The following is a 26,845-nucleotide window of genomic DNA, read 5'->3' on the forward strand; positions in this document are numbered from 1 at the left end:
GCTTTCTGAGTTTGTGTAACTTTCTGATAAAACCTGTTTTGCTTAAATTTAATCTGAAAGTGCTTCAATTAAACTGTATATGTAACTTGTGATTTAAGTTGGAACTAAGTGCTGAAGGGTTTGTCTTCATGACCAAATTGACTCAAGTTATGATTGAGCATTGCAGGGTGCCTGGCTTTTGGTCATACTGCTGAGGAGATACTTGAAGTAGATAACCCCTGAGGACAGGCTAAAACTCTACTTACTCATTGAGGATGGTGCGTATGTGTGGCATGCGAGTTAGAGTATCTTGAACATAAATTTATTTCCTGCGGTTTCCTGTTACTCCATCTTAGCTATTTAGTCCTACCCCTGTTTAGTCAAAAGTAGGAAGTTTCCCCTAACTAGTGGAAATGGTTATGTCTGTGTCCTGCCTGCATGCTTACACATCAGATGCCCTTATTCAGAGCTGATTGACTCCAGAGAAACGTTCTCCCGAATTCTGGTGTTAGCGTTAGCAATCTAGCTGAATTCTTGTGATCCTTTGGAAATGCACATCCCATGACTCCCTTGGTGTGGGGGGTTTTGTGTTTTAATGTTGTCCAGTCAGTGCAAAGTGCAAGTGCAAAAAGTTAACTGCCCAGGAAATGAGCAAAGATTGCAAGTTCCAAATGTGAGATACAAAAGCTATATGAGGAAGTTATTTCGTTTAGTGCTTGCTCAAGTATTTACTGGCAGCTCCTTCAGATTATTTGCTTCCATTGCAGCACACAGTGGGGTGGTTCTTGTAAATATGTGGCAATAATCAGCTTGGCTGACAATTTGTGAACTCCAGATGCCGGGGTGCATGAATGGTTCAGCCAGCACCATGTGGTGTCTGTGGTGCCGGCCCAGGTGTGCATGTCTGCTGTGTGAAGCATCTTGTACTGCGCTGTTTGGCCAAGCCAGTGCCACCAATTAGAGGACCTGGTCTGCCAGAGAGAAGGATGATACACCTGCAGCTGACTGGTAGCAAAGGGTCATAGCCTTGTTAATTGTGTTTGTGCATCTGAATGGGAGTCTGTCCTCTCTGGTTCACCTGCTGTCCCAAGGGAAAATAAATGTCAGGTCAGATGCCAGTTCCAGACTGTACTACACAGCCATACTGCATAGTCATGTGGAGAACGCAAGACCCGGTGCCTTCACCAGAATTTTTTTGAAAATTTCTCTTGCTTCAGCGTTGGACCGTGAATAAAAGCTGTTTGTCTTTGTTGGAAGGCAGTGATCAGATGGGCAGGAACCAGACTGCCTCAAAATTGGATGAAAGCAGGTGGGACAAGACTGGGCAGAGCAGTGATAGGCCAGAGGCAGAACGGGTCAATAAATGAGTGTTAAAAATCCATGTAAAGGTAAAACCATGTTGTAGAAACAGCTTGTTTTAAGTGGCCAGCAGTCGTAGTTTAAAATATCTGTCTCTAAAGGCCACTTTGTTTTTCTTGTTTATTACCTTCAGGGCCTTTGCATAAAGCTCATACAGACCACGCTCTCGCACATGCCCGTATATCTCTCTTCTGCGAGATATAAGAGCAAACAATATTGTTATGAGAGCTCATAGCAATTGCTGCCTGAGCAGAATCCTTCACCCAAAGGGATGGGGAGTTGTGGACCTGGCCAGGATGAGTTGGAGCCAGGTCAGCTTTGGCATGTACCTTCCCATGGACCGTGGCATGCTCCTGACTGGGAGTGTTTGGAGCCCCTTTGAAACTCCACAGGGCATCTAGGCTGCAGCATTCTCAATGCTGTATGGCATGTGGATTGCTGAAGCAGTGGCAGACCGAGAGGGTTGTCTCCTTTTGTTGGCTGCAGGGTAACCTGTTAGTGGCTGGTTTCGTTACACAAGTGCATTGGTATCCTTGAGCAGGAGGGTGATTCACTGGGAAAATGGTAGGAGTATTTTCTTCTGATGTCTAGAGAAAGGTGACTCATGAACCTCAAATGGAGCTTTGCGGAGATGGGCCTCAACCTTACTTCATACATGATGCAGTGAGGGCAACATTGTAGAAGAGTAGTTCTGGATTAGCAAAGAGCTGAAATGGAGTAAAAATGGCAACTTCCAGCTGGATGCAGAGACCACTACATTGAGTACTGCAGGACAAGTCATAAGAGGTCAGTAGTACGATAAAACCAAATGCAAATACATTGAAGGCAGGAACAATTTTAATGTGACAAAGAAATGAAGAAGGTCAGGTGGTGGCTGATGGATCTGCTATGGAGCAACAAAAAAAATCAGGTGACTTTGGGCTACAAGTCATTGTTAATCAGAGCTTGGGTAAGTCATGTTCTCCTGGTGTGGTCCTCACAACAGGAACTTTATGGGGGACAAACCTTCCTTCACCCCTACTGACTGGAAGTCCTATTGAATGTAAATATCAAGGACCTTCCTCTAAATCTGAATCTTGACGACTAACAAAATGAAGATGTTACCTTGTCCTGTTGCTAATGAAGTGTTATTACTGTACCTGGTTTTGATGTACAAATACACTTCTGAAATGTCTGTTCTAGATGGATGGTCTCAGAAAAGCTTGAGATCTTGTCAAGAAATAAATGTGTTTGCAGAATGTGTTACGATTCTTTTTGTTAAGCAGGTGGGTAACTTTGGCATCTTTGTTGTTACACACATTAATTAATTAATTAATGTTATACACATTAAATTAAAACCAGGATTTTTTTAATGGACAAACATTTCAGTGGCCGCAAGGAATACAAGTTGCTATTAGGTGTAAAGAAACTAAATGTGAAAGATTACAGGACTGGGATTAGCAGTTTATTTTGGAATTTCCTCCTGAAGTTCAGCAGTTGAAACTGTCAGATGGTGAGCATAATTTGTGTAGAACAAAGGAATTCAGAAAGACAACGTTCTTATTTGTGAACTATGAAGTAAATAACAAGGAAGTGAGCTCTAAATCAGTTAGTAATAATGGTAATTCTGTTATTGAAACTTTTAGTTTTCTAAATGTTCTACCTTTGGAGTTAGTTTGTGTTTTGCATTTCAGAAAGAAAAGTTTCATAGCAGAGAATCAGAGCAGTCACCTGACAACCAGTGCGGTGTTTAACAAAATTAATATTTAAAATAGGCTGAAGGTACAAGTTATTAGGAAGTCATCAGAATTAAATAGGAAAATATGGTGTTACATTGAGAACGAAGTGGCTGAGCTGCTGCCAAGCGCACTGACTCTCATGAGAGAAAATTCACGCTGAACGCAGTCACTAGTGTCTAGCTCTCATCTGGAAAAGAAAAGCAACAAGTGCTACCTGTGCTTTCGTATTTCAGATTCTTAAAAATGGATCTAAAAAGATGGTTTATTGCGAGGGCGACGAATCATGGACTCCACACAATCCAATATGAATTCAAGCTAAGCCGTTTATTACTTGTTATAACTCTCCTTAAATATCTTTTTGACCTGTCCACGCGCTGTCCATGCATCAGAAGGCTGCTTGTAATTGGTCAATAGCTGCTGTTCACGCGCCGCAAATAGGTGATTGGATTATACAATTCTTACATAAGCTCTAATATTAAACAAAATGTATCTATATTATAGCTGACTTGCTGATTCTTTTCTTCACTAGACAGTCTTTCTTTTGTTTTACCCAAGGTTGTATAAAGTCACGTAAGACACGTAGGCTGCTCGATTCTTGCTCTCCTGCTGAATACATAGGCCTCAGAGGCCTGTTCAGTTCAATTCCATACAATGTCCATTAACTTCAAGAAAATCACTCAAATGTCCCACAGTTTATTGCTAACAGTTTATTTGTAAAATTGAACACAACTATTATAAAAGGAGATCTGCTCTAGCTTTCTGTGTGTTACCCCACAATAAGGAAAAGTCCTTGAGAAAAATAGATTTTTAGAAGCCATTTTGTAATCTGTGATATTTTTTCTTTGGACTCTTGGGTGAAAACTTTTCAAACCAGAAGAAATAAAAATAAAAACTGGAATGAATTACTACTCTTTCTGGAAAAAAAAAAAAAACAAACAACAAGAGACCACAAAAATGTGCAATTAGAACAGATGTTAGACATTTATCAAGTGCCTGGGAAAAAAAATAAACACCAATGCACCAAAATTTGTGTTTGACAGCTATTTAGTCTATGTAAAACTAAAGGTGGCTAAGGAACATTTAGAAACATTAAGTAAGGCTGTTGAACAAGAAACGTGGTAGGAGATTAATAATGGTAAATGCAAGTAATTTAAACTGCAAAGCATTTCAGCTTCTCTGATGTCCCTGGGCCTTGATGAAGTGTGAAAGGAAAACTCCACGGCATTCCAGAAGCCCAGTCAAAACCTGTTCAGTTATCCAACAGGCAAAGCACATACACACATGTACTTAAGAATGGGCTTTTTGATACGCCTGTGATTACAGTGCTTGCTTGTGGAATAGGCCGGTCTTTCCATGGTCTTATACTTAAACCCAATCTTGCCTCGTTTGTGTGATCAAACGTGGTGCTATTTAATCCATTCAAACTGTCAGCGCATGCAGTCTCATTTGTTAGTCTCTAGTTGCTCGGATCCATAATGTGCTGGGAGTATGATCCAGTTTATCAGCTTCTTCTGAAAGATAAGTTTTGCAACGGGTTCAGAAAGTCCTTTTGAAAGTTGTAATTAAATCTGTCTTAACATGTTTTCAGTCCCTAATTGAATCTAAGCAAAAAATGGAGACGTGCCTTTTTTTTTTCTTGCAAATTAATGTTAAAACAAGGAGAGTTGTAGGGTAAAATTGGTTTAAGTTCAGAGTTCATCCTTTATTTGCTAAGGGAAGACAGTGCAGAGGCAGTAAATTTGACCTTTGGAGTCATTAAACGTGTCCTCATTTCTTTGTCATCAATCAGAAACAAAGCTGTGTGCCAGCTAAAGAAAATCTGTCAAGGTTAAAGTTTCTCAAGATCTCTTGCCTCCTTGTGCAGGAATCTACAGAATGTAAATTATGCAAATAGTAGATTACTAAGATGCAGTTAATGTATAGAGAATGTGTTCATGTTTGTAGTTGCTTAAATTGGTTCAGTTTTTCCAGGCTTTCTAGAAGAACTGAGGAATTTGAGGAAAAGGAGGCAGCTTGGGGCTCCCGTCCTTCAGTAAGCTCTGCTTGCACGTATTATGAGTTTGCCTGGAGACAGTTGAATTTGCCGTGTTTCTGTGAAGACCTAAGGCCACGTGTTTATGAAACCTTCTACATTTTCTTCCCTACAGAACACAATGGCAATCTTGTTTCACTTAACCTGTAGCATTTCCAATGCTTTTCTTGGACAGCTTCACTAGGTTTGTTTGTTCCAACAATAAACAATATTTTGGAATATTTCAATTGTTGTGTTACCTGTTAATATTCTGTTTTGCAATATATACAGGGCATAGTGTTGTATTAATAATGTTGCTAAATAGACTAGTAATAGTATAGAATGATTTGGGTGTGCATTTATGATCTAAATCCAATCTGCAGTACAAACTGACTCTTGGTGAAATGTTCCCTCTGCACAAGAAGGACAGGGTCACAGAGAACAGCAGGAATATGTCCAAGTCTGTGTCCTGCTTGAGGCGTTTCTTCCAAAAGTACATGTAGCTGAATATGCAAAGTCACTTTACGTACTTGTTCCATGGTTTTGTAAAACCTAAGCTGCTCCTGGCTGCTTTAGTGACAGGAGAGGTAGCCAGTGAAGAGTCTACACTTGAATTCAAAATTAAGGTTTGAGTCTTTTCCACGTAGAAGCGTGTCACAGGTGATTTACTGAGAGAAGTTGTCATTGTGGGGTTAACTAAAAGGGTGAGGTATGCCCACTTGGTGCAGAGGAAAAACCTGACATAAAAAACCCAATCTGTTTTAGTGCCCAGGGTTTCCACCAACACATTTTCCTCCCAGCTCCCTCTCTCGCAGTGAGGTGCCAAAATTCCCCCACCTAATGCTTTCCCGCGCTGTCCCTCCACCCCTTCTCATGGTGGCCTCCATGATCACGCTGGTTCCACTCTCATCAAATCATAGAATCATTTGGCTGGAAGAGACCCTCAAGATTGAGTCCAACCAATAACTTAACACTCACAGTAAACCATGTCCTCATCTGTGGCAGAATGCAAACCCCCCCCCTCTCCCCCTCCCTCCTTCATCATGGAAGGAGTAGACACATCTCCCTCTCTCTCTGCTGCTTGAGGCTAACAGCTTCTTTAGTTTGTCCTCAGGAGCCACCTGGCCAGGGCCTTAAGAGAAAGGAGAAGGGAGTGCCCAGGTGCCAGGGAGCCGCTGGGCACCCGCGGCCAGTGTGGGGGATGTTTGGAAGCTTCAGGGGCACCCCACAGCCAGTGTGGGGGTGCAGAGAAGCTTCTGGAATGTCTACAGTCAGATCTGATCGGGCTATAAAACGGGATTCTAATTGAGACTCTGCCCTTTGTCGCAGATCTCTTGGAGCACCAGTGAGATGCTGCCGCTGAGAGCGCCCCCAGGATGGAGACTCCGCTCGCCTTGCCACCGCGTGTGTGAGTAAAATTACCCCTCGCAGGACTGCAATTGTATCTACTTTCTGTGCACATTTGCACGCGTACTTTCCGTGCTCAATACGAGCTTAATCCTCGCAGAATCACGAGTGTATTTTCCTCCCGTGCTTCCACATAAGCACGTGTAACTTTCCGTGCACCTTTACACACATATTTTCCGTGCTCAATATGAGCACGTGTAAATTAATCCTCACATAATCGCAGGTGTATTTTCCTCCCGTGCTTCCACATAAGCACGTGTAATATCCCATGCACATTTGCACGTGTATTTCTCCTCACAGGATTGCGAGTGTATTATAAATGTTACCCTCGCAGAATCGTGACTGTACACTTTCCATACTCAATACGAGTACATGTATCCCTTTAAAACAATCCCACACCGTGTTCAGGCAAGTGTGGACTCTTCCCGGACTCAGGGGTGGCTCCAGCATTGTTTTTGGTGATGCCACCTGTATGCACACTATGGACCTCCTGAATTATAAGTTGCTGCCCCTTAATAATTTTCCTCAACTGATATCCGAACCTGTATTCAAGTCACTTTTGGAGTGCTAAAACCCTGTTTCTCACCAGTTTAATAAAAGTTGTTTTGGACCCTGTTGTCCCTTAAACTAACCTTGAGGTGCCTCCGTGACACCAGCTATACATCATTTAAATACCTCCAGGGATGGTGACTCCACCACTTCCCTGGGCAGCCTGTTCCAATGCCTGACAACCCTTTCTGGGAAGAAATTTTTCCTAATATCCAATCTAAACCTTCCCTGGAACAACTTGAGGCCATTTCCTCTCATCCTATCACTTGCTACTTGGGAGAAGATACCAACACCCTCCATGCTACAACCTCCTTTCAGGTAGTTGTAGACACAGTAAGGTCTCCCCTCAGCCTCCTTTTCTCCAGGCTGAACAGCCCCAGCTCCCTCAGCCGCTCCTCATCAGACTTGTGCTCCAGACACCTCACCAGCTTCATTGCCCTCCTCTGCACTCTCTTCAGCACCTCAATATCCTTCTTGTAGTGAGAGGCCCAAAACCGAACAGAGTATTTGTGGTGCCGTCTCACCAGCGCCAAGTACAGGGAGACAATTGCTGCCCTGGTCCTGCTGACCACACTATTTCTGATACCAGCCAGGATGCTGTTGGCCTTCTTGGCCACCTGGGCACACTGCTGGGCTCATGTTCAGCCGGCTGTCGATCAGCACCCCCAGGTCCTTTCCCACCCGGCAGCTCTCACGGAGCGCTCCAGCCCCGAACCGCCCTTCGGCCGCTCCCGCTCAGCGAAGCGCCGAGCACCAGCCCCCACCGCGGCTTGAGGCGCCTAAGCGCGCATGCGCCGGACCGCCGGAGGGCGGGGCTGTGGCGGCGGGGAGGTGGTGCGAGTCGGCACGTGACAGGAGGGCGGGAGCCATGGCGCGAGCCGGGGCGGCCGTTAGCAGCGCGGATCTCGGTGGTGCCGCGGAGCAGTCGTGCCGGCCGGCGGCGGAGCCCGCGAAAGCCGCCGCCATGGCTTCCATCGCCTCCTACGAGAGCCTGGTGCACGCAGTGTCCGGGGCTGTGGTGAGCGAGCGGGTCGGGCGCTCGCACCGTGGGGCCGTTGCGGGCGGCGCCGGGTGGGGGAAGGAGGGGTCTGCTTGGCGTCGGCCGTTGGCAGTGACGGGGCGGAGGGGTCTGGCGGGGGCGCGTGCCCCGGTGGGCGGGCGGGCGGAGCAGCCGTGCCAGCCTCGTGGGGGACGCTGGGGAGGTCGCGGGCCGACTTGAGCCTTTGTTCGACTGAGGGGCCGTGCCTGAGGGGGCGGCTGCGGTGGGGCGGAGGCGGAGAGCCCAGGGCAGTGCGGCCTGACAGGCCCGCGGGGCTGCGCCGTGACCCGTGCGCGGTCGTGCCCAGGCCCTTCACGATCCCAATAAGAGGGTTGGGGATGAGGACCCCATCCCTGAAACATTCAGTGTCAGGCTGGACGGGGTTCTGAGCAACCTGATCTAGTTGAAGATGTTCATGCTCATTGCAGGGGGTTGGACTGGATGACCTTTCAAGGGCCTTTCCAGCCCAAACTATTCTGTGATTGTATGGCTCCCTGACACCGCGTCTCAGCTCTGTCACCCATCCTGTGCAAGCATGCTTGCAAACCCCTAGTTTTGCTCGTTGCTGGTTTTGGATGTGGGAATGCCTAAATCTTGAGGCTGGCTCTCCTCCTGAGCAGCTGGAGCTTTCTCTGAGCCCAATTTCTACTGCAGGTGTGCTCCCTTAGGAAGCGAGCCCATCAGCATCTGAAGTCGTGCATCAAATTAACTATGAACATGCAAGCCTCCTAGAAGCTAGAGAGTCAACACTTCACCTGTGGAAATTAAGATTTGTACTAAACATCTGCATTCTGTGATTGTCTCATGAATACTTGGAGCTTAGGAAGCATGAGGCAAGGCATAGGTGTCGATCAAAACATGAAGCAAGCAAAATGCACCTAGGGAAAGTTTTTATAGGTTATTGAATTAAATTTTTCCTATGATGCTGGTAAATAAAAAAGCAGTGTTAAGTGTCTCTAGATTTCATAGTGTGCACAGCCGTTGAAACAATGAGTGCTAGCTCTGTAAATAGCAGATCAGTCTTGTACTTCCAACAGATTAAGAATTTCAGCACATTGTAGCATGTTGGACCAGATGTATTGATGGATTTCAAGCAAGCGGATGCATCTTGACTCCTGGGTTGCTCCAGGTTGGCAAGAACACCTAAATATGTATTTTAGCAGTTGCTGATGTACTGTTCTGGCAAAACTTACTGTTCTAATATGAGTCCTTAGAATAACTCACAATGTCTTGTAGAGGATGAAAATCACTAAATGTTACTGAACAATAAAGAGTGATTCTAAATTGGCTTCCCATAGAAATAAAAAGAAAGACTTGAAATGTGTTGTCTTTATCACAAACATGGGATTATTGTCAGTTCTTTAAAGTGTCTCAAGTCTGCTTGTTTTAGCTTCAAAGGCAACAGAGATTTTGTTCCCACTTTCAAAAAATGGAACTCTGTCAAATGTTCTCTTTATAGAAATACTACTCGCTCTCCTTTTGCTGGTGTACAGAAGTTGGTAATACTGTCTAGCCCTCACTGGCAGCTTCTCACTCAAGGATACAGATCACTATAATCTGGCTATGTTCTTGAACAAAGCTTGTGATCTGAACCAAATTTATAATCTAGCCATAAACTTAATACACGTGATAAAATTCTATCTTATATCTGCTGGTGGTGTTAATTAAGTTAATAGAAGTTCCCTATTGTATTTGAAGATGCTTATATCTCTGTTGCAGTGATGTTGTTGTGAAGGAAGACAACTTTTTTGAGTAATTGGACTTGTGTACCCTTGTAACTTCCACTTGCTTTCTCCAATATTCATACATAATTTAAAACTCTGGAGCAAGAATTTTTTTGGAAAATGAGGTGGCTTTTTTTTTCTCCCCCCTTCTCCCATGCTGCAGACCTTGTTGTTTGGTTTTGGTTTTTGAATGTGGGTGTTGGTTTTTTGTTTGTTTGTTTTTGTTATAGTAAAGATGTGCTTATCGATTCCGAGATTTCTATTTGCTGCTATAACATAATTTCTGGCAAAATCTTTGACATGGGTACTAACTGTTCTGATGTTGTCTCACCATTTGTCTAAATCATTATAAAGCACACTGGTATGCAGATGTGATGTAAGAATTTGAAAAAAGAAAAAGCAACCCACAGAACTGTGCTGAGGTTATGAGTCAGAAGAACATGTCTGATCACAACATGATAATTTTTCGTTCTGTTCTAGTATGGTGAAAGGTCATGTATTTTCTAGACTACCTAGTTACACGTGAGACAAATGAATAGTTTTCTGAGCAACTGAAAAATAATACTTGATTTCCTGGGAACTTTAATTGAATTATATATGTATTCTTTAACTGTATGTATAGCTTTCAAGTAACCTGCCTGTTATGAAAGCTGTAGGAACGTGAATTTGATAGGAGTACCATGGCAGCAGGTAAGCTGCTTTGTTTAACTCTGAAAGTTGGCTGACAAAGGTTTTTTTTATTATTATTATTATTTTAAAATTTTTATTATTATTTTTTAGAAAACCAAACTTTAGGCTGTGGTGCTGCACCCCTCTTCTTGGGAGCAGTCACCTCAGGCCATTTGTTGTGGCCACTTACTGCCACCTCTTGGCTACTGTACAGTTCTTTACTTGGTGCTGTGACTGAAGTAGTAACCCAGTGGAAAAAGTTTTTCTTTCAACCAGTTTAGTTTCCTTGTCTGCGTCATTGTGTAGGTGCCCAAAAAGTTATGCCACCAGAACGGAGGAGACAGGGATGCAAATACTGTTGACCAAGAGCTGGGATTTTTTCATGCCAGTTCTACTTGTCCTAGTGGTTATTCAGTGAAGGTATGACTTGACTTGTCAAACTGCCAGGATTCTGCACTGACAGGGAGGTGGTGGGACAACAGACAGTAAAACCTCACCCTTCCAACAGTACAGGGTCATACATTTCAGTTTGTGTTCCTGCAATCAGTAATAGGGGTTACTTTCCCTGCTGGTCTCAAGTGTGATTCAGTAAGGAGTCTGAGCCCATCTTGAGAATTCGGTTGCTGGGGGAAGGACTGGTCCTGCTCATCCGTCTCCTTTCCCTTCTAGCCATGAGATCCTGTCTCTTCCATGTGATGCTTCTGGCAGTCTCCTCGCCATGTAGTGGAGTTGATCCATTTATAAACCTGGCAGGAAAATAACTCTGCTTTTTTTGAGTTTATTTTCCTCTATTTAGCAAAAGGAAGGGAGAGGGTACAAATTATCTTTTATTGGCAGTAATCTGTTAGATTGGCTGAGCTATCTTGTGACATTCTGTTGAGCTTAGCTTCATATATGTTTCAAGACAGTTTTAAGCAGCCTGTAAGGCTCACTGCATGGGAATGGTTGGAAGATGCACCAGGGAAGGTTAGTCAGGGCATTAAGAAGGTTGATCACCCAAGAAGGTGATCAAATGTTGGAACAGACTTCCTAGAGAGGTGGTTGATGTCCAAGCCTGTCAGTGTCTAAGAGCCATTTGGGTAGTGCCTTTAGTAGTATGCGTTAACTTTTGGTCAGCCCTGTAGTGGTCAGACAGTTGAACCAGATGATCATAGTAAGTCCAACTTAAATATTCTATTTTGTACTTGTTATCCATCCAGTTGTCCTGTGTGCCACTTCCCTGACTATTTCCCAATTTCTGTTTTCTGATTTTGAGTTGAAATGTTTGTGTTGCTGTATGGTGGATTGTGTTGAGAGTTGGATTCAGGATAAATCTCGCTTTGGGAGGATGGAACCAGGATAAATTGAGATGGGAACACTGGAACTTGTGATGACTGTGCGGTCTTGTGGCTGTTCAGCACATAGGTTTGTGTGTGTAACTGTTTCGAGGTTGCCTTCAGGGTTGCTGTAATGCAGCTCATTAGGAGGTGTATTTTGGCTCCTTCTGGCACTTTTTTGTGCTGGCATTAGCCTTGTAACTGAAATTTATTTTTTGTAAATTTTCAGTCAGATGGGTTCTTTAATCCTATTTGCTGTTCAGCTGTGTGCACAATAGGTAATGAGGATGAGCAGACATAGGACAAGTACGTGGGAGAGCAGAACCAACCGTTCTGGCTAGAGCCCAAAATAAATGGGTTATAATAACCAGGTAGTTATGGCCAAGTGTTTCCTTTCATCTCCTACCTGGTGTTATGAAAACTGGAGAAATCTCGAGTCTTGCTAAGACTTCAACCAAGCATTGTCTTAGTGAGGAAACACCACATGAAAAATAATCTTCTGTTGCTGGTTGTAGAGATAGGTCCAAGCAGCCTGTGGAGGAGCTGTAGTATTTCCAGAGGCAAAACTCTCTTAAATAGGTGTCATAACATAGCACTAGAGAAGTTCAAGTCAGACTGTGCAGTGTGCTTTAAACACAGTGCTTGTGTGACTTGCCATGTCCTAGACCTTCCCGCCATTAAAACAGTTTGCATGGCTACTAACAGAAGACTTCCACAGCTTTAGCAGCCACTTAATGCGTTTAATACTACTGTAGAGCGTTAACAGATTTACAGCAACCCAGGGTCTTCTTCAGTTAGATATCTTTTCCAAAAGCTGTGTGATATTAATGTTAAGAGTACTGAAAAATGAAGAAGCTGAATGGTGGTTGAAAGGGAATGGTGGCCAGTATCGAAGATAAAGGCATTTGCAAATAGTGGCTGTTGGCTTTTCTGTTTAGAGGCTTTAATGCTTGTATTGCACAAGCAGTGAAGAGAGCTTGGGATTCACAAGATCTGAATCTTGTTACATCTAGGTCACTATTTAATTCATTGTATGTAATTCATGCCACAGGGGGTGTCTTGGTAGGTAGTATCTTTACTGCCTAAATTGGAATTAAGTACAATGCTAGATTAAGTGCTGAAAAACTTGTACTGTCAGGTTTTTTTACAAACTAAAGTTTGGGGTTTGTTTCTTAAGTCAAAACAATGTTATTGTAACACAAAGGTTGCTTGTGTCAAAGTTGTCTGTCTTTTGTTTTGTTTTCATTTTTACTTTTTAAAAAGTTTGGTACTGAGACTAATGTGAAGTAGAGAAAGTGAAATAGGTTTGTCTCCTGATGCCCACTTTATCAGCTCTCACACTTGAAAACTTTATCTGTGGGCAAAAAGTTTCTAATGGTTTTCATTTCAGCTTGATCTAATAAAAGACGAAAAGACCTCGCTTGTAAGCATGGGACCAAAAAAGGCTTCAAATGGGCACTATTATACATGGAATTCATCCATTTTATTAAAACTCACTGAGTAGACTGGTTTGGGGGTAGAAGGGCTGCAGTGAGTCTGGCAGTCATCTATACAAGCAACTGATACACTATATAGCCAGTTTATTTTGTTTTTCAGGGCAGTATGACTGCAATGACTGTATTTTTTCCTTTGGATACAGCTAGGCTTAGACTTCAGGGTAAGTGTAAAACTCTAGTTTCCTTATACAACAGTGTTTCTGTTCGTCTCTGCTTGGGTGGTTGCAGGGGGACCTATCTTGCATGACCAGGAATCTTACTTGCATAACACTAACACTATTTAAGCACTAACACCACTTCTCCGGATGAAGGTAATTCTCCCTTTTGAAAGTACCTTTTAATTAGCTGTAAAAGGCTGTGTGATGTGTGGCCAGACATGGATTTAAAATGGTTATCTGAGACCAAAAATAAAGATGTGAGATTACACAGTATTACATTTGTATGTTTTTGCTTTTGGCTGCTGAGAACAGGGGCAGTGTCATGATAAACTAGTCCAGAATTATTCCTTAGAATGGGTTAAAGGGAAAAGTCATGGTGAGAACTGGGAGTAGGAATGTCCAATATTTACAAAAATGCAATCTGAGTATAAGGTTGTTCTAATGCTGTGTCTCCCGATCAAAAGTCTCAAAATCACCAAGCATTTTAGTACAGTGACTAAAGCGTTTTTAGGAACTAGAGGGAGATCATCAGCCAGGTTGTCAGAAATATGTGGTTGAGAAATTAGCACCGTATCACTGTTGAGCAGCTTTTGAAGCCAGGCGAGACAGTGTTTTGCTAAGGCTTTGCTGTTTGTAGATTAACTGTAAGAGATTGCTCTGCTAGTGGTGCTGGATCTGGAGTCCAAGGTGCAATTCTGAAGGCAGTTGGGCAGGCCCTGTTTGAGTCTCTTGCCTGAGGTGAACCTAAGCTCAGTTCATGGCACAATTATCGGGTTAGGAATTGGTAACTGCAGATACTCTGGTGCCCAACAGAACGTGCTAGTCTGGGGAAAATTTTTTTTTTTTTAAAAAGGAGGTAGCCTTACCTAGCAAATGAAAATAAGTAGATGCTTTCTGGAATTGCTACAGAAGCAGGGAATGTCTGTCCTTTATGAGGAAGAACAAACATGCTCTTCTGGGGTATGTTCAGAATAGGTAGGATGAAGAGTTGAAAAATGAGTGCTAAAACTCAGAATAATCTAAAACTTTGATTCCTTTGTTTTCCAGTTGATGAGAAGCGGAAGTCTAAGACAACACCGGCAGTCCTATTGGAAATAATAAAAGAAGAAGGCCTGTGAGTAGATACTAATTTTCCTCTTCATGTAGGCAAGATCTACAACTAATTTGAATTTGATGTTAAAGTGGAATAGTTATCCCATGTGGACAGATTTTTACTTTGAATTAAAATGTCTTCATAGAAGTGTGATATGATTTACTCAATCCTATGTGCTCATCTTGAGCTAATCCAAATTAACTTTCTTATGCAATCAAGCTGTTCGGTCATGCAACTGTGCCTCCACTAGGGAGTAGCTGTGTGTCTTCAGGAAATGCAAGTTTGTACACAAATGTACCTTCATGTACCTGATAAACCAGCTTTGTCTGCCTGGATTCTTGGGTGTGTCCATTTCTCATAACCAAGATGAAACTCTTGGGAAGTTGGGACACTTTCAACAGGAGAATTGAGACATGTTTCCCAGTTGGGTTTTTTCTCCTCCTAAGGATGTGGAAGTAAACAACAAGTAACTCTTTATGCTGATGAGATTGAAGCTCTGTCCAAAAGCAGTCAAATTTCACCAATGCTGTGCTTTATTTGCCACACAGTCTGAGCTGAGCTGGCTTGGAAAAACAGTTGTATGCGTGTCCTTGTTACAAGTATTTTCCTAAGTGAATCTGTGGAACTCTTCTGTAGACTAGAGCTTCCAGGACATTAAAGCTGACAAAAGTTTAGCTTGGCTAATAATGTTTTGCCACCTTTGAACTTGAGCAGTTGACAGTTGTATGCAAGAGTACTTCTCAGGCAGTTGGTGATCTCTGTTGTTCATATTCTGGCATTACATTTGTCACATGAGGGTGGCAAGTAAACTTCATTTGAAAAAAAAAAAAAAAACTAAAAAAGAAAAATTAAGAGGGTAACTGAAATTAAAAGCCTGAAAAAGTGGTCAACTTTTCCTGTGAAACAAACAAAAAAAATCAGTAATTCAGTTTTTCATCTGTGATTACTTTAGTTAAATTTTAATAGGTAGTGTCTCTTTTTCTCACCCAGCTGATTTGCTGTAGACTTTACTGCAAGGCATTTATTAGAAATTGCTCGCACCTGCATATCTCATATCTCTTTGGAAAACTCTCCTTAGTAAAGAATATTAATTTCAGTAACCATTCTTCCATCTTTAAATTCTATGCAAGAGTCCAGACTTTTTTTTTCTTCTTCCTGGCTCTAGTTTTTTTGTTGTTGTTTGTTTGTTTGGGTTTTTTGTTGTTTTGTTTTAGTTTTTGTTTGGTTTTGTTTTTTTTTTTTTTTTTGTATTGAAGGAGTAGTTGTCTTAATTTTTTTTCCAGCTATGTTAAGCATTGCTTTGTTTCTTTGGAGATGTGAGAATCTACTGGGGTGTTATTTTGTTGTATTGAACTGACAAGTCAATTTATCAATGGAGAGGCAAATTCTCCTCATGCCTTGGTATGTTTTAGTATATGGTTTGAACTGACTATATCAGTCTATATGCTAACATACATACTTCAAAGATCTGTTAATCCCCTGGATGTTTGTAGCTCATTGCTGGCTGTTGGTAGAAAGCAAATACTTTTGAAGTCAGTGAGCCCTAAGCTTCTCACTGTAAATGTATTCTGCCTTTACAGCTTCTTTAATGGAATTATCCCTAATTATTGTCATTTATAAGTGGCTAATTTTTTATAGTACAGTCAGGAGTTTAGTATAGTTTGTTACCATTAATTATAAAGATGTATTTAGTTAACATTGTATGTAGTTCACAGTATTGTATCTCTGGGGCCCTCCACCAACATGTGAAATCAGACAGATCTTAGGAACAGTTTGCTTGATCCCTTACCACGACTTTTTCCTCTCCTTTAGGTTGGCACCGTATCGAGGATGGTTCCCTGTTATCTCCAGCCTTTGCTGCTCCAATTTTGTTTATTTTTATACATTTAATAGTCTTAAAGCTCTCTGGGTCAAAGGTCAGCATTCAACCACTGGAAAAGACCTGGTTCTTGGGGTCGTTGCAGGTAATACTTAAGTCTCAATTTCATCAAAAATGTATTTTATTTTATCTAATGTTTTTCTTTGAAGTCCACCTGAGATCACACCAAGTGCTTGTGTCTCTCACTGTGTGCAGACCTGCTGTGTTGCACAGCTTTGGTTGGTTGCTCTTCTGTGTCTTCCTTCACCTCATAAGTAGGTGCATAAACTGTTCCTGTTGTGCATTCTGGCCCACAGCACAGTGCTGTTGCAGTCTAGTGTTTTATTTGGCTGGTGTCCTGTTTACCATGGCATCATCTTTTTTTAAATGTTGAAGACAAGTGGCAGGGAGAGGTGATACTTTTTTCAGAGGGAAAGATATATGCCAATTCTGAAATGTTTTGTTAGGACAAGTAAGAGCTTTTAGTGCCAGTTTTCAGACTTCTTTATGGGTCATGATCTGAAAGTTAAAGTCCCTATATGTGTGCAAGTACAGTGGGAACTTTATATTCTTTTCATCCCTTGCTCTCATACGGGTGCTACAGTGGCTTCTTCGAAGAAATAATGACATTAGTGGCTTTTCTAGGAAATCCTAGGTGAAAAATTACTCCTGTGTGCAAGTATTGGCCTGTACTCGTTCTGCAGGAACAATTGCTCATGCAACCACACTGAAACAAACTGATTAAAAAAAAAAAAAAAAATCGCACACAAAAAAGGCTTTTGATTACTGAGGAGGTGGTGGTGGTTGTTTACTTTTTGCTAGTTTCTTGTACTTTCGTTGTGAATTTCTTTCCTCATTTACCAGTTGCTGAATACTTGGGGGAAAATGAGGAAGGAAATTTTTAACTTGGCTTTTTCACTGAGGGAAACTTTATTATAATTAGATTCTGAAACAAAGGCTACAGGAATTAGGGTAATAGCTTGTTAGTTAAATGACTTCTTCAATGTCTGTGGTTTTTATCCTTATTATGGAATAATACCTGGCGTAAATTGAAAAACTCACTTGATGTGTTTACTAATTTTTCCTCCCCATCTCTCATTTCTACTACCGGTAGCAAATAAAGGTTGGAAAAATATATTTTTTTTAAAAATTGCCTTCCCGCTCTGGAAAATAAAGTTTTATCTCCTTTAACTGAGTCTGGGTGAGAAATTACAAGTATATATATATATATATATATATATATATGGTGTTCTATCCTGTTGCTCCATAATGTAATCACCTTGACTTTGCTTAAGAGAGGTTAGTGTGGCTTACCTTATCTAGTGCTTGATATTGTTTAAAACTTTTTTCAAGCTGAATATAGGCTTTATGAAGGTTGCTGAAATATTATGTTTATATTCTGCTTTCCTGAACCCTCTTAAAAGAGAAGTAAAGAACAAATAGGCACGATGTAGGTAGTAAAGCTTCAGCTTTTTCAGATTTACTGTTCTTGATAGTGGCATGCTGTGTCCAACTCAATAAAACGGAATAATTCAGTCTGTCAGCCAGACAAAGCAAACCAGTGTAGAAGCAATTGGTAATTCCTGTGATGCAGAAGTATTAATAAGAAAGATCAGAAACTTGTTTTTACATAGTTACTTCAAAGTAACTGCCTTGGCCCTTAACAGGAAAGACCTGTACTAGGTGATTGCAGAAGTAATGCCACTTTTAATTCTTCTCCCTGTTATTTCAGAACTGTATTTGCAATACCTCTTTGTTGCAGCCTTATGTTTGTTTGCCCATTTCTTCTCCCCCATTCTACTTCCTGATATGCAGCTTTCAGACTTTACTTTTGGGATTTGTTATTGTGTGTAATTTCCCAACGCTTCTAAGCCTTATTTAAAATATTTGCAGAATCCTGTGTTTCCCCTTTAAGTGTATTTACTGAATCTAGAAACCAGATATTCTCATTCTTTTGGCAGTGTAGGAGCTCTCTTCTGGTAATGAAGCTGCATGCATTTATCTGTTTTGATCTCTCCTCATAAAATAATCCTTCTAACTTTATCACTGTTTCTGAAGGTAGGCGGGCAGCAAGCCATGGTGTGAGCTAGGGCATGAAAAGTAGAATATCTTGTGCTCCAGTGTGGCGTAGTATGCAGCAAAGTAACAATTTCATTTAAGATTCCTTCAAACATGTTCATATTTGATGGGGGGGGGGGGGGGGGGTGTTGTGTTTTTGGTTTTTTTTTTTTTAGTTTTGGGAAAGAGCAGCAGAAATGTCTTCCCAATGGCATAAAATTGGCTGCTCTGTGTGGGGGATACTGAATTAGTTTATTACGAATTACCAGTTTACTTTTGCCGTGGGCTGTTTCTTCTTCCCAGTAGTTTCAGTAGTGTGTGAACTGGGGCTAAGGGGATAAGAAACTATTGAAATCTTCTGGGTCTGGCTGACTTTCTCTGTGGTGTGTTTTGCACTAGGTGTAGTGAATGTCCTTTTGACCACTCCTCTTTGGGTTGTGAACACACGTCTGAAGCTGCAGGGAGCAAAATTTAGAAATGAAGACATTGTACCAACCAATTATAAAGGCATAATAGGTAAGCACCTGTTATTGTCTTCAACCAAAGAGAAGTTTGTTAAAATAAATATATTAAGGACTCTGAAGTTTGAGGACTTTTCACATAAACAATTACACACTGGAATATCTGTGCTTCCCTGTCACTTTGCAGTCGTTGAGTTTTACAGGAAACTGGACTTGGCCATTTCTGATGGTAATTAAGAGTTTGTAGTGTGCCTGCCTGTAAGGAAAATACCCTTTGCAAAGACAAGTATCTTGTCATATAAATTCTGGAGTAGTAGTGAGACCAGTGAGGTGGTAGCTGGGAGTCTAAGTCTGGACAGAGAATCTGCAAATTGAACTTCACTCACCTTAATCTCTTAATGGGCCACATGTTCAGGTTGTCTTCGTTTTAAAAATAAATAATAAATACTGTTTTTCTGTAAATGGTTTAGAAGACCTTAATGTTGATGCTGAGTTTGTACCAAAAAAGTGGCTGTGTAGATTAACTTAATGGTAGTGTGAGCAAAAACCTCTTTTGTCACTATTTTCCAGTAAATTCCCGATTAGAATGGAAGAAAAGTAACATAGAAAACTGCAGTGGATTTTTTTACACCTGGACTATTAGTCTTTAAGTGTAATTTTTCTCATCTTCTACAGTCAGAATTTTGTACTCAAAATTTTAAGGAATTTTTTTTTCCTACCTTTCCCCTCAGATGCCTTTCATCAGATAATAAGAGATGAAGGAGTCTTAGCTTTATGGAATGGGACTTTCCCCTCCTTGCTGCTCGTCTTCAATCCTGCCATACAGTTCATGTTTTATGAAGGCTTTAAACGGAAGCTTTTGAAAAAGCAGCTGCAAGTGAGTATGTTTTGAGGCCAGGTGATGGGACATTCTCTGTTGTAAGACAGGTTCGTTGACATGTGTTACTTGAGCAAATTCAGAAATGTAGGTTTAGTTTTGGTTCTTGTACTCTTGAGGCTTTTTTTGAGTTAGTATGTCTTCTAAAAAAGATCCATGATTGTGAAGTGAGACGTGACTCTTTCATGTCCCTGGGGAAGATATTCCTGGGATTAATTCCTCTTCCTGTAAAAATTAAACTGCATCTCTTGTCCACATTTGTGTGTAGCTGTTCACAGGTCTTGATTTAAAGTAGAGATTTCAATTGTAATCTATCTGTTTTATAAGTGTGTACGTACAAACTGTTTTGAAGTTGCCTCTTAACCCTTTCTTCAGTAAATAAAGTATATTGAGACTTTCAAGTATCACAGATTTGTTCTGGACTTTGTCATTTTAATAACACTTTTTTTTCTTGAAGCCCTCGTTTTTTTCAACATCCTTTTTCCAAAGATCAATGCTAGAACTGAACACAGTATTGCAATGGAACCTACCCGATTCTCTAGATAGATATAGAATCATTTTTCTGTCCCTGCTTTATAGTCCCCTTCTTTATTCTTTTTCTTTTTTCTCTGTATCAGATAGAGCACGTCACCTGAACTCATGATCCTAGCAAGTTGAAAAGCATTTGTGTTAAATTTTAGGATGTCATAACAGACTATATGTTTAAGCTGCAGTGCTTTGCTGTTAATTTGTGACTTTAGAATGCATTTGGCTGGATCTGTCCACTTACATTATGGATAATACATTTTTTGACTGATGAGCTGAGCTTGCCTCTGCTTTGTTAGTTGCCTGTTGGATAATTGCTATAGTGATTTAAAATAAACACAGAAATAAATCAGTTCTACCTTAAATTAGGGCATGTTTTGTCCATGATCAGTGGAGAGGTAAAACACTTTTTTCCCTTAGCAATGGTCTTTCTGTAGACATTTTTATTTTTGACAACATAGCAACATATTTGGTGTATCATGGAACGTTATAGTCTTTTGATGGGCTTTCAGCAGGTGTTCTTAAGTAATAGGAGTTGAGATTTTTAGCCAATGTAATCAAGACTAAAATTCTGACTGATAGTGTAGTGATTATGTCTTGGGATTAGAGAGTAACGTTCAAGAAGTCTTTCATTGTCACTTCTTCACAAGTACTGTGTGACTTGTTAGTTTAAAAGTTGCAAAAACTGAAATGGTCATGCATTGATGGTATGTTCAAGTGCCACTTCCCTCATCTTTTGTCTGCTCTTGGTGCTTTACTTTAGTCTAGCTGTATTAGCTTTATCTCCACTATGTTTTAGTAACCAAGTTATAGTGAGCAAGTGAGACATGCAAAAGTTTGTGAACAAGCAGAAGTTACAATTAAACCTTAGTTGTGGGAAAGTTTTTTGAGCTATAACTAACTCCTTAAACTTAGAAGACCAGAGACTTAATGAAATCTTTATGGCAAAGATACTTAGGTAACCCGGTAGCAAGTAACAGTACAGAATCACCAGACACATACAGGTAACTGGCTGGTTTGGTACTATGCAGAAGTAATATGTTCTTTATCTGTTGAACAGCTGACGTCTTTGGATGCTTTTGTCATTGGTGCAATAGCCAAAGCAGTTGCGACCACCCTCACGTATCCTCTGCAGACAGTGCAGTCAATTCTGCGGGTAAGTAATAATTTAATTTCTGGGTAACTGCTTCTGACTTATTCTGTATAATGCAAGCCCTGTTCACATGGCTTGTTTTTCTTCGTGTTAATGGACTTGCCATTTTGGGAGCTCCTTTTGCACAGTGCGGGTCACCGCTAAGGATGCCTCTCTTCTTTGATCCAGTACTGGCAGATTTTGATAGAACTTGGTATTACTGGTGCACATATGTTTCAAGTAGCTGGTAGGACTGACAACATAATGCATTAGCACAGTGTCTCACAGAAGCTGATGGACAATACTGCTTTAAGGCACTACAAAAATGTAGATTTATTTCTTTGAACGTAAATAGATGATGTGTCAAGTGGGAAGTTAAAATTAAATCCTCTAAATCCAGTTTGTTTCCAGATGACCTAGGGTAACCCAAAAAAAAAGTCTATTCATAGGTTTTGTTTTATTCAGATGATGGCCTGACCTTGTCAGTAGCCTGAATGTGATTCATTGGGGAAGCTGAGCTCCCTCATAAATAATATATTTAACCACTTGCCTGGCCTTGTACACTAATTGTAGAGGTAATAGAAACACTTGAGTTTATTCTCACTTGCAATTTGTATGTATGCTGGGTAATGCTGCTGCCTTCAGTATGTACCAATATTGTTGTAATGTTGCAACAAGACAAGGTTAGGGTGGGGGAAGAGACCTTGCCACATGAGCAAGCATATTGTAGTTTAATTTCTGTGCTCTTTAATTTGTTTTTTAAAGTTGTTTCTTGATGGCTTTTATAACAGTTAAATATTAATAAATGTTTCCACATGAAATAAAAGTCTATTTTCCAAAGTAAGGAGAAGTCCTAACTTGCATGTATGGTAAAGCCATTAGATATGTTCTAAAGCTTCTATAAATTTAGAGAATTAGTTGAGCTGTTGAACATGAGCCTTCCATGCTAAAGATATTGCTTTTCAGACTTGTCTAATAGGGCATTTTTCTAGTTAATTTTTCATCTGGAAAAAGTGATTTTTGTGCAATGTTGTAATTATTTTACTTTTTCTTCTTTCTAATTAGCCTGGGCTAAATGTATCTTGATTTTTGATAGTTTGTAAAAACATTGTTTCAATGGTATACTTCAAACTATCTATCAGGACTTGAAAATATTTACTGTGTGGTTGTTTCTACCCTGAGAAGACACTAGGTAAAACTTCTGTGCCTGCACAGCTTTCTGCTTCACTCTGATGATGCACAAAATGGCATCTATACTGTAGATGTGTCAACCACATTGTAGTTTTCTTAGCAGTCATCTTTTCTGAAGTTTTCATAACTTCTGATGATCAGCTGAGCTACTGCTTTTATCCTGTTTTAACAGCCTAGATGTGTCTCAGTTAAACTTAGTAACACAAACTTTTATTACTGATGTGGCAGATACAGAAAAACATTTAGGCAAATTGAGCTTTGTTTGGATAAGTTGCAACATCAGTCTGGTTTTAATTTGTGATGTGTTTTCTGTGGGTGTGAAGGAGAACTGAAAGCAAAGATGGAGTGCTCGATTTTAGCTTTGGCATTGCACAACAGCACCGTTTTCATGGGTCTACATCAACAGAACAACTTCAACCCTCACTCCACGGCTGCTATAGAAATAGTTATGATCTTGTGACTATTGCTTCATGTTTTGTCTGTCTCCTTTTGGCTTTTTGAACAAAATTCTTCTGTCTCTTGGTGACAGTGTAATTCTTTATTAAAAAAAAAAAGGAGCAGCTCTGGTAGTTGTGCTGCCAACTGGATGTACAAACCAGCTGCTGTTGCTCTGCTGAAATCAGCTAGTTCACTGCTGACTGGCGTGGGCAGGGATGAGCTGCCTCTCTGGAGCACAGCTGACCAGCAGTGTCCTGGTGGTGGTGGGATTCTTCTGACAGTGGCCCACTGCAAAATAAAGTGGCCTATATGCTACTTCTCCATGCTGCTCCATCCTCTCCCTGTGATGATGTGGAGTACAATGACTGTATCTAGTTCTGCAGTTACCAGGGGTGACTTCTTTCTCTTTGCTCTATGAAAGAAGTAATAGCCAGAAACCCTGAACGCTTCTGGTGAGGACAGCAGAAACATGCATCTGTGATACCTGTGCTGTCCAGTTGAAACTTGTACTACTTTGTAATGTGTTTTCTAACCTAAATCTAGCATTTTTATATTTGAGGAGATTTTTGTCACTGACACTGCAATGTTAAAAAAAGTTATGAATAAAGGTTTAGTATTTTCAGAAATAACATTCTGCATGAGGTATACTTTGTATAGTTGTCGTTTTTGCAAACAATTTTAGCAGATTTACACGCAAGCTAACATAAGGTTGATATAATTCATAAAATCTTACACATCATAGTTAAGTTCTATCATCAAAGTAGAAGTTCAAGATTTTTTTCAACCTTAAACTCTTAGAAACTTAATGTTGCTTTAGAGTTATTGGTATTCTTTGTGATTAAGTCTCTATACCTTTTTTTCAACTTCTTGGCAAAGTGCTCTTTTTGCCTCCATACAGTTAACAGATATCCTATGCAACAGACAGTGGTAAGCAGCTTCCAGCCTTACCATTTGGTATGTCTATCTCCTTTTCAGTCTTTAGAAATGCGTGATACTGGTGTTATTCATTAAGCAGTGAAACTGCTTCTTTAGCCCATGTGGCAGTAAACAGTGAGTAAATTGAATTTGCCTCTGAAGAAATAGTAGTACTGTTAATGTTCTTAGTGATCCTGGGTGGAAAAGTTCACTTTAAAACTCAAGCCTCTTTAAGTGTATAGAATGTTGTCCCTTTGGAAAATCTTCTGCAGTAATCGATGAAGTATTGATGTCCTAGGGAGAAATTATTTTTTTTCCCCTGGTGAAACTTTACTTGCAGTACAAGAGTAGTCTGACAGTAGTGAAGAGAGGAGAAGGAAGCACATAATCCCAATGTAGTTTAGAAACACTGAGTAATCTGGGTGGAAATGGACACAGTAACTTAGAACCTAATTAGCAGATTTTTGGGGGTACATCAGAGTCTTTGACAGTAATCCTTAACTTTTATTTATCAGTATTAGATGAGTTAGTTGCTGATGAGAAGATTGTGGATTGTGAGCACATTTTTGCCTAATAAAGACAGATTTCCAAAAGCATCCTGTTGCTGCTGTTTCCATCTGAGTTCTTAAGACACACAGCCAAGGGACATTTTATTGTAATTTCTGAACTGCCTAAATGTGCTTGCATACTTTACCTACTGTCGGTGGTAATTTTGTACACCTAAGAAACAACAGTTGCCTGAGCACGTTGTGGGAGAAACTAATTTACAGACAGTTGCTCAAGTTCACCTTTCTTAGAACAGATGCATAACACAGGATTCAAAAGCTATTTGGGTTTGTTGTTATAAATACCAGTTTGGCAACCCTTGTATAATAGTAATTCATAGTTACAACTTGCTGCCAGTGCTATTGAGCTATATCACATAAGAGTATCAATGAATGCTAGAAAAAGAACTGCTGAAATAGCTAGTTTAACTCTGAGACATCCAATTACAGCAGCAGCTATTGTGCCTACTGAAAACCAGGTTGAGGATAAGCAAACACAGTGAGTAAAAGAGAAATATAATTTAGGCTGGGTAGGGGGATCAAACAATTTTGGATTCTTCCTCAGAATTTCACATGTAAATGTTTTGTTCCAAGACCATTGCTGGGCAGATAAATTTTTATTTCAGCTACGCAATTTCCATGTAATAATTGTTTGCAGATGTACGAGGCTTTGAATCTCTGAATGAAAGATGAGCAAGCCAGAAGGAACTTGCTTTGAATGTTGTATCTCTCCTAAGACTGTGCAAATTATGCTTTTGAGATCTTGAAAACTGTTTTCTCCAGAATAATTGAAAGAGACCAAATATGAGCAAGTGTAACACTTTCTTAGTATCCATCTTAAAACCAGAACAAATTATTATAGCGCACAGTGTTTTAATGCTTGCTGTATAAAGTTCAGTAGTGTGAGCTTTGGCTTCAGTTCTTCGCTGTTGGCCACTACAAACTGGAAAGTCTTAAAAGAGGTTTAAGATAGGCTCTCCAGATTTAACACGTGTGTTGGGTTCTCTGCCTAGCACCATGGGGAAGTAGTACAACAAAATGCTCTTTCTGTTTTTCAGTTTGGACGCCACAGGTTGAACCCAGAGAACCGAACGCTGGGCAGTCTTAGAAATGTCCTTTACCTTCTTCAACAGAGAGTGAGGTGAGCTTTCTATGTTTTTTCTAACATGATACAGAAGAGTTGGACATTACTAATATATTGAAAATATTGTCAAATCTGAGTTTTGTTTCTTTTGCCCCCTGAAATTTGCCAATTGAGTCAACCTGTTTTTTTTAATATATTGCAGAATAAGTACACAAAACCAAATTCTTCTAAATATCTGTACAGTAAGTGGTATCAACGATATCTGTGGATACCGATTAATTCACCTCTCATCTTGAAAAGAAGCAAGTTTCTGGCACAAAAAACTTTCTGTAGAATTTTTATCTTTAAAATATTAAACATAGCTTGCACTCAAGAGATCGAGAATTAATTTAATATTCTTACAGTTGTCATTAACTTGTGATATTCTTTGTAGTGTACTGGTTTACTTAGAGAAGGTTATTCACACTTGTTTTCTTGTGTTTTGTTTTGTAGGCGTTTTGGATTAATGGGACTCTACAAAGGCCTTGAAGCAAAGCTTCTGCAGACAGTCCTTACGGCTGCTCTTATGTTCCTTGTGTATGAGAAACTGACTGCTGCGACCTTCACTGTCATGGGGTTAAAGCACTCACGCAAACTTTGAAAAAGGAACCTATGCCAAAGATTATGGGGTCTAGAAAACACAATCCATTTCTGAGATCAGACTGGGGATCAAAGGGTCCTCACTTTCTCTATTTCTTCTTAGTCACCTGCATCTCCATTATTTGGAGAAATTTGAAATACACTTTATATGACCTGTAGCCCTGAATTCAGGGGTAGCCCATTCACTACTCTTCTGTGGACTCACGGTGGCGCGAAACAAAACAGACACCTTATTTAAGCACTTGACATGAAATTTTAACTACGATATGATTTAGTTGGCATTCTTGGCAAGAATCATCTCTTACTATGCTTTCTTGTTTTCCCTCAAATCATCCTCAACTATTCTATGTTTTCTGTCTGTTGGCAGCTGGTGGGGCTGGTTTCATGTTATTTCCTTGACCTGTGTTTGTCACTTCATATTTGGTTAATTAAAATAATTCATAAAGAACAAAATTTTGGACATCCTTTTCTTTTAATTTCAAGTATATTTGCAGTGCAGAATGATGGGATACTGTCCCAAATATCTGGTGGTGAGATTTCTGAGTGGCTAGCATGTGTGCTTCCAGTGCTGTCTTCTTGAATCCACCTGGTTTGAGTTTTGAAT

The 26,845-nt window shown here is 40.4% G+C and overlaps 1 protein-coding gene across 1 annotated transcript; it reads left to right on the forward strand.

The window, feature by feature from the left end:
- Positions 1-7,829: 7,829 nt before the first annotated feature.
- Positions 7,830-26,694, forward strand: SLC25A17 (solute carrier family 25 member 17). Its single transcript, XM_065046466.1, has 9 exons — positions 7,830-8,041; positions 13,368-13,428; positions 14,473-14,539; positions 16,331-16,482; positions 18,834-18,950; positions 19,627-19,772; positions 21,358-21,453; positions 25,577-25,659; positions 26,095-26,694. The coding sequence occupies exons 1-9, from the start codon at positions 7,892-7,894 to the stop codon at positions 26,240-26,242; spliced, it is 1,020 nt and encodes a 339-aa protein (XP_064902538.1). The 5' UTR covers positions 7,830-7,891; the 3' UTR covers positions 26,243-26,694.
- The last annotated feature ends 151 nt before the right edge of the window (positions 26,695-26,845 follow it).

The sequence above is a fragment of the Columba livia genome, chromosome 1, assembly GCF_036013475.1.
Source record: "Columba livia isolate bColLiv1 breed racing homer chromosome 1, bColLiv1.pat.W.v2, whole genome shotgun sequence".
Taxonomy (NCBI): Eukaryota; Metazoa; Chordata; class Aves; order Columbiformes; family Columbidae; genus Columba; species Columba livia.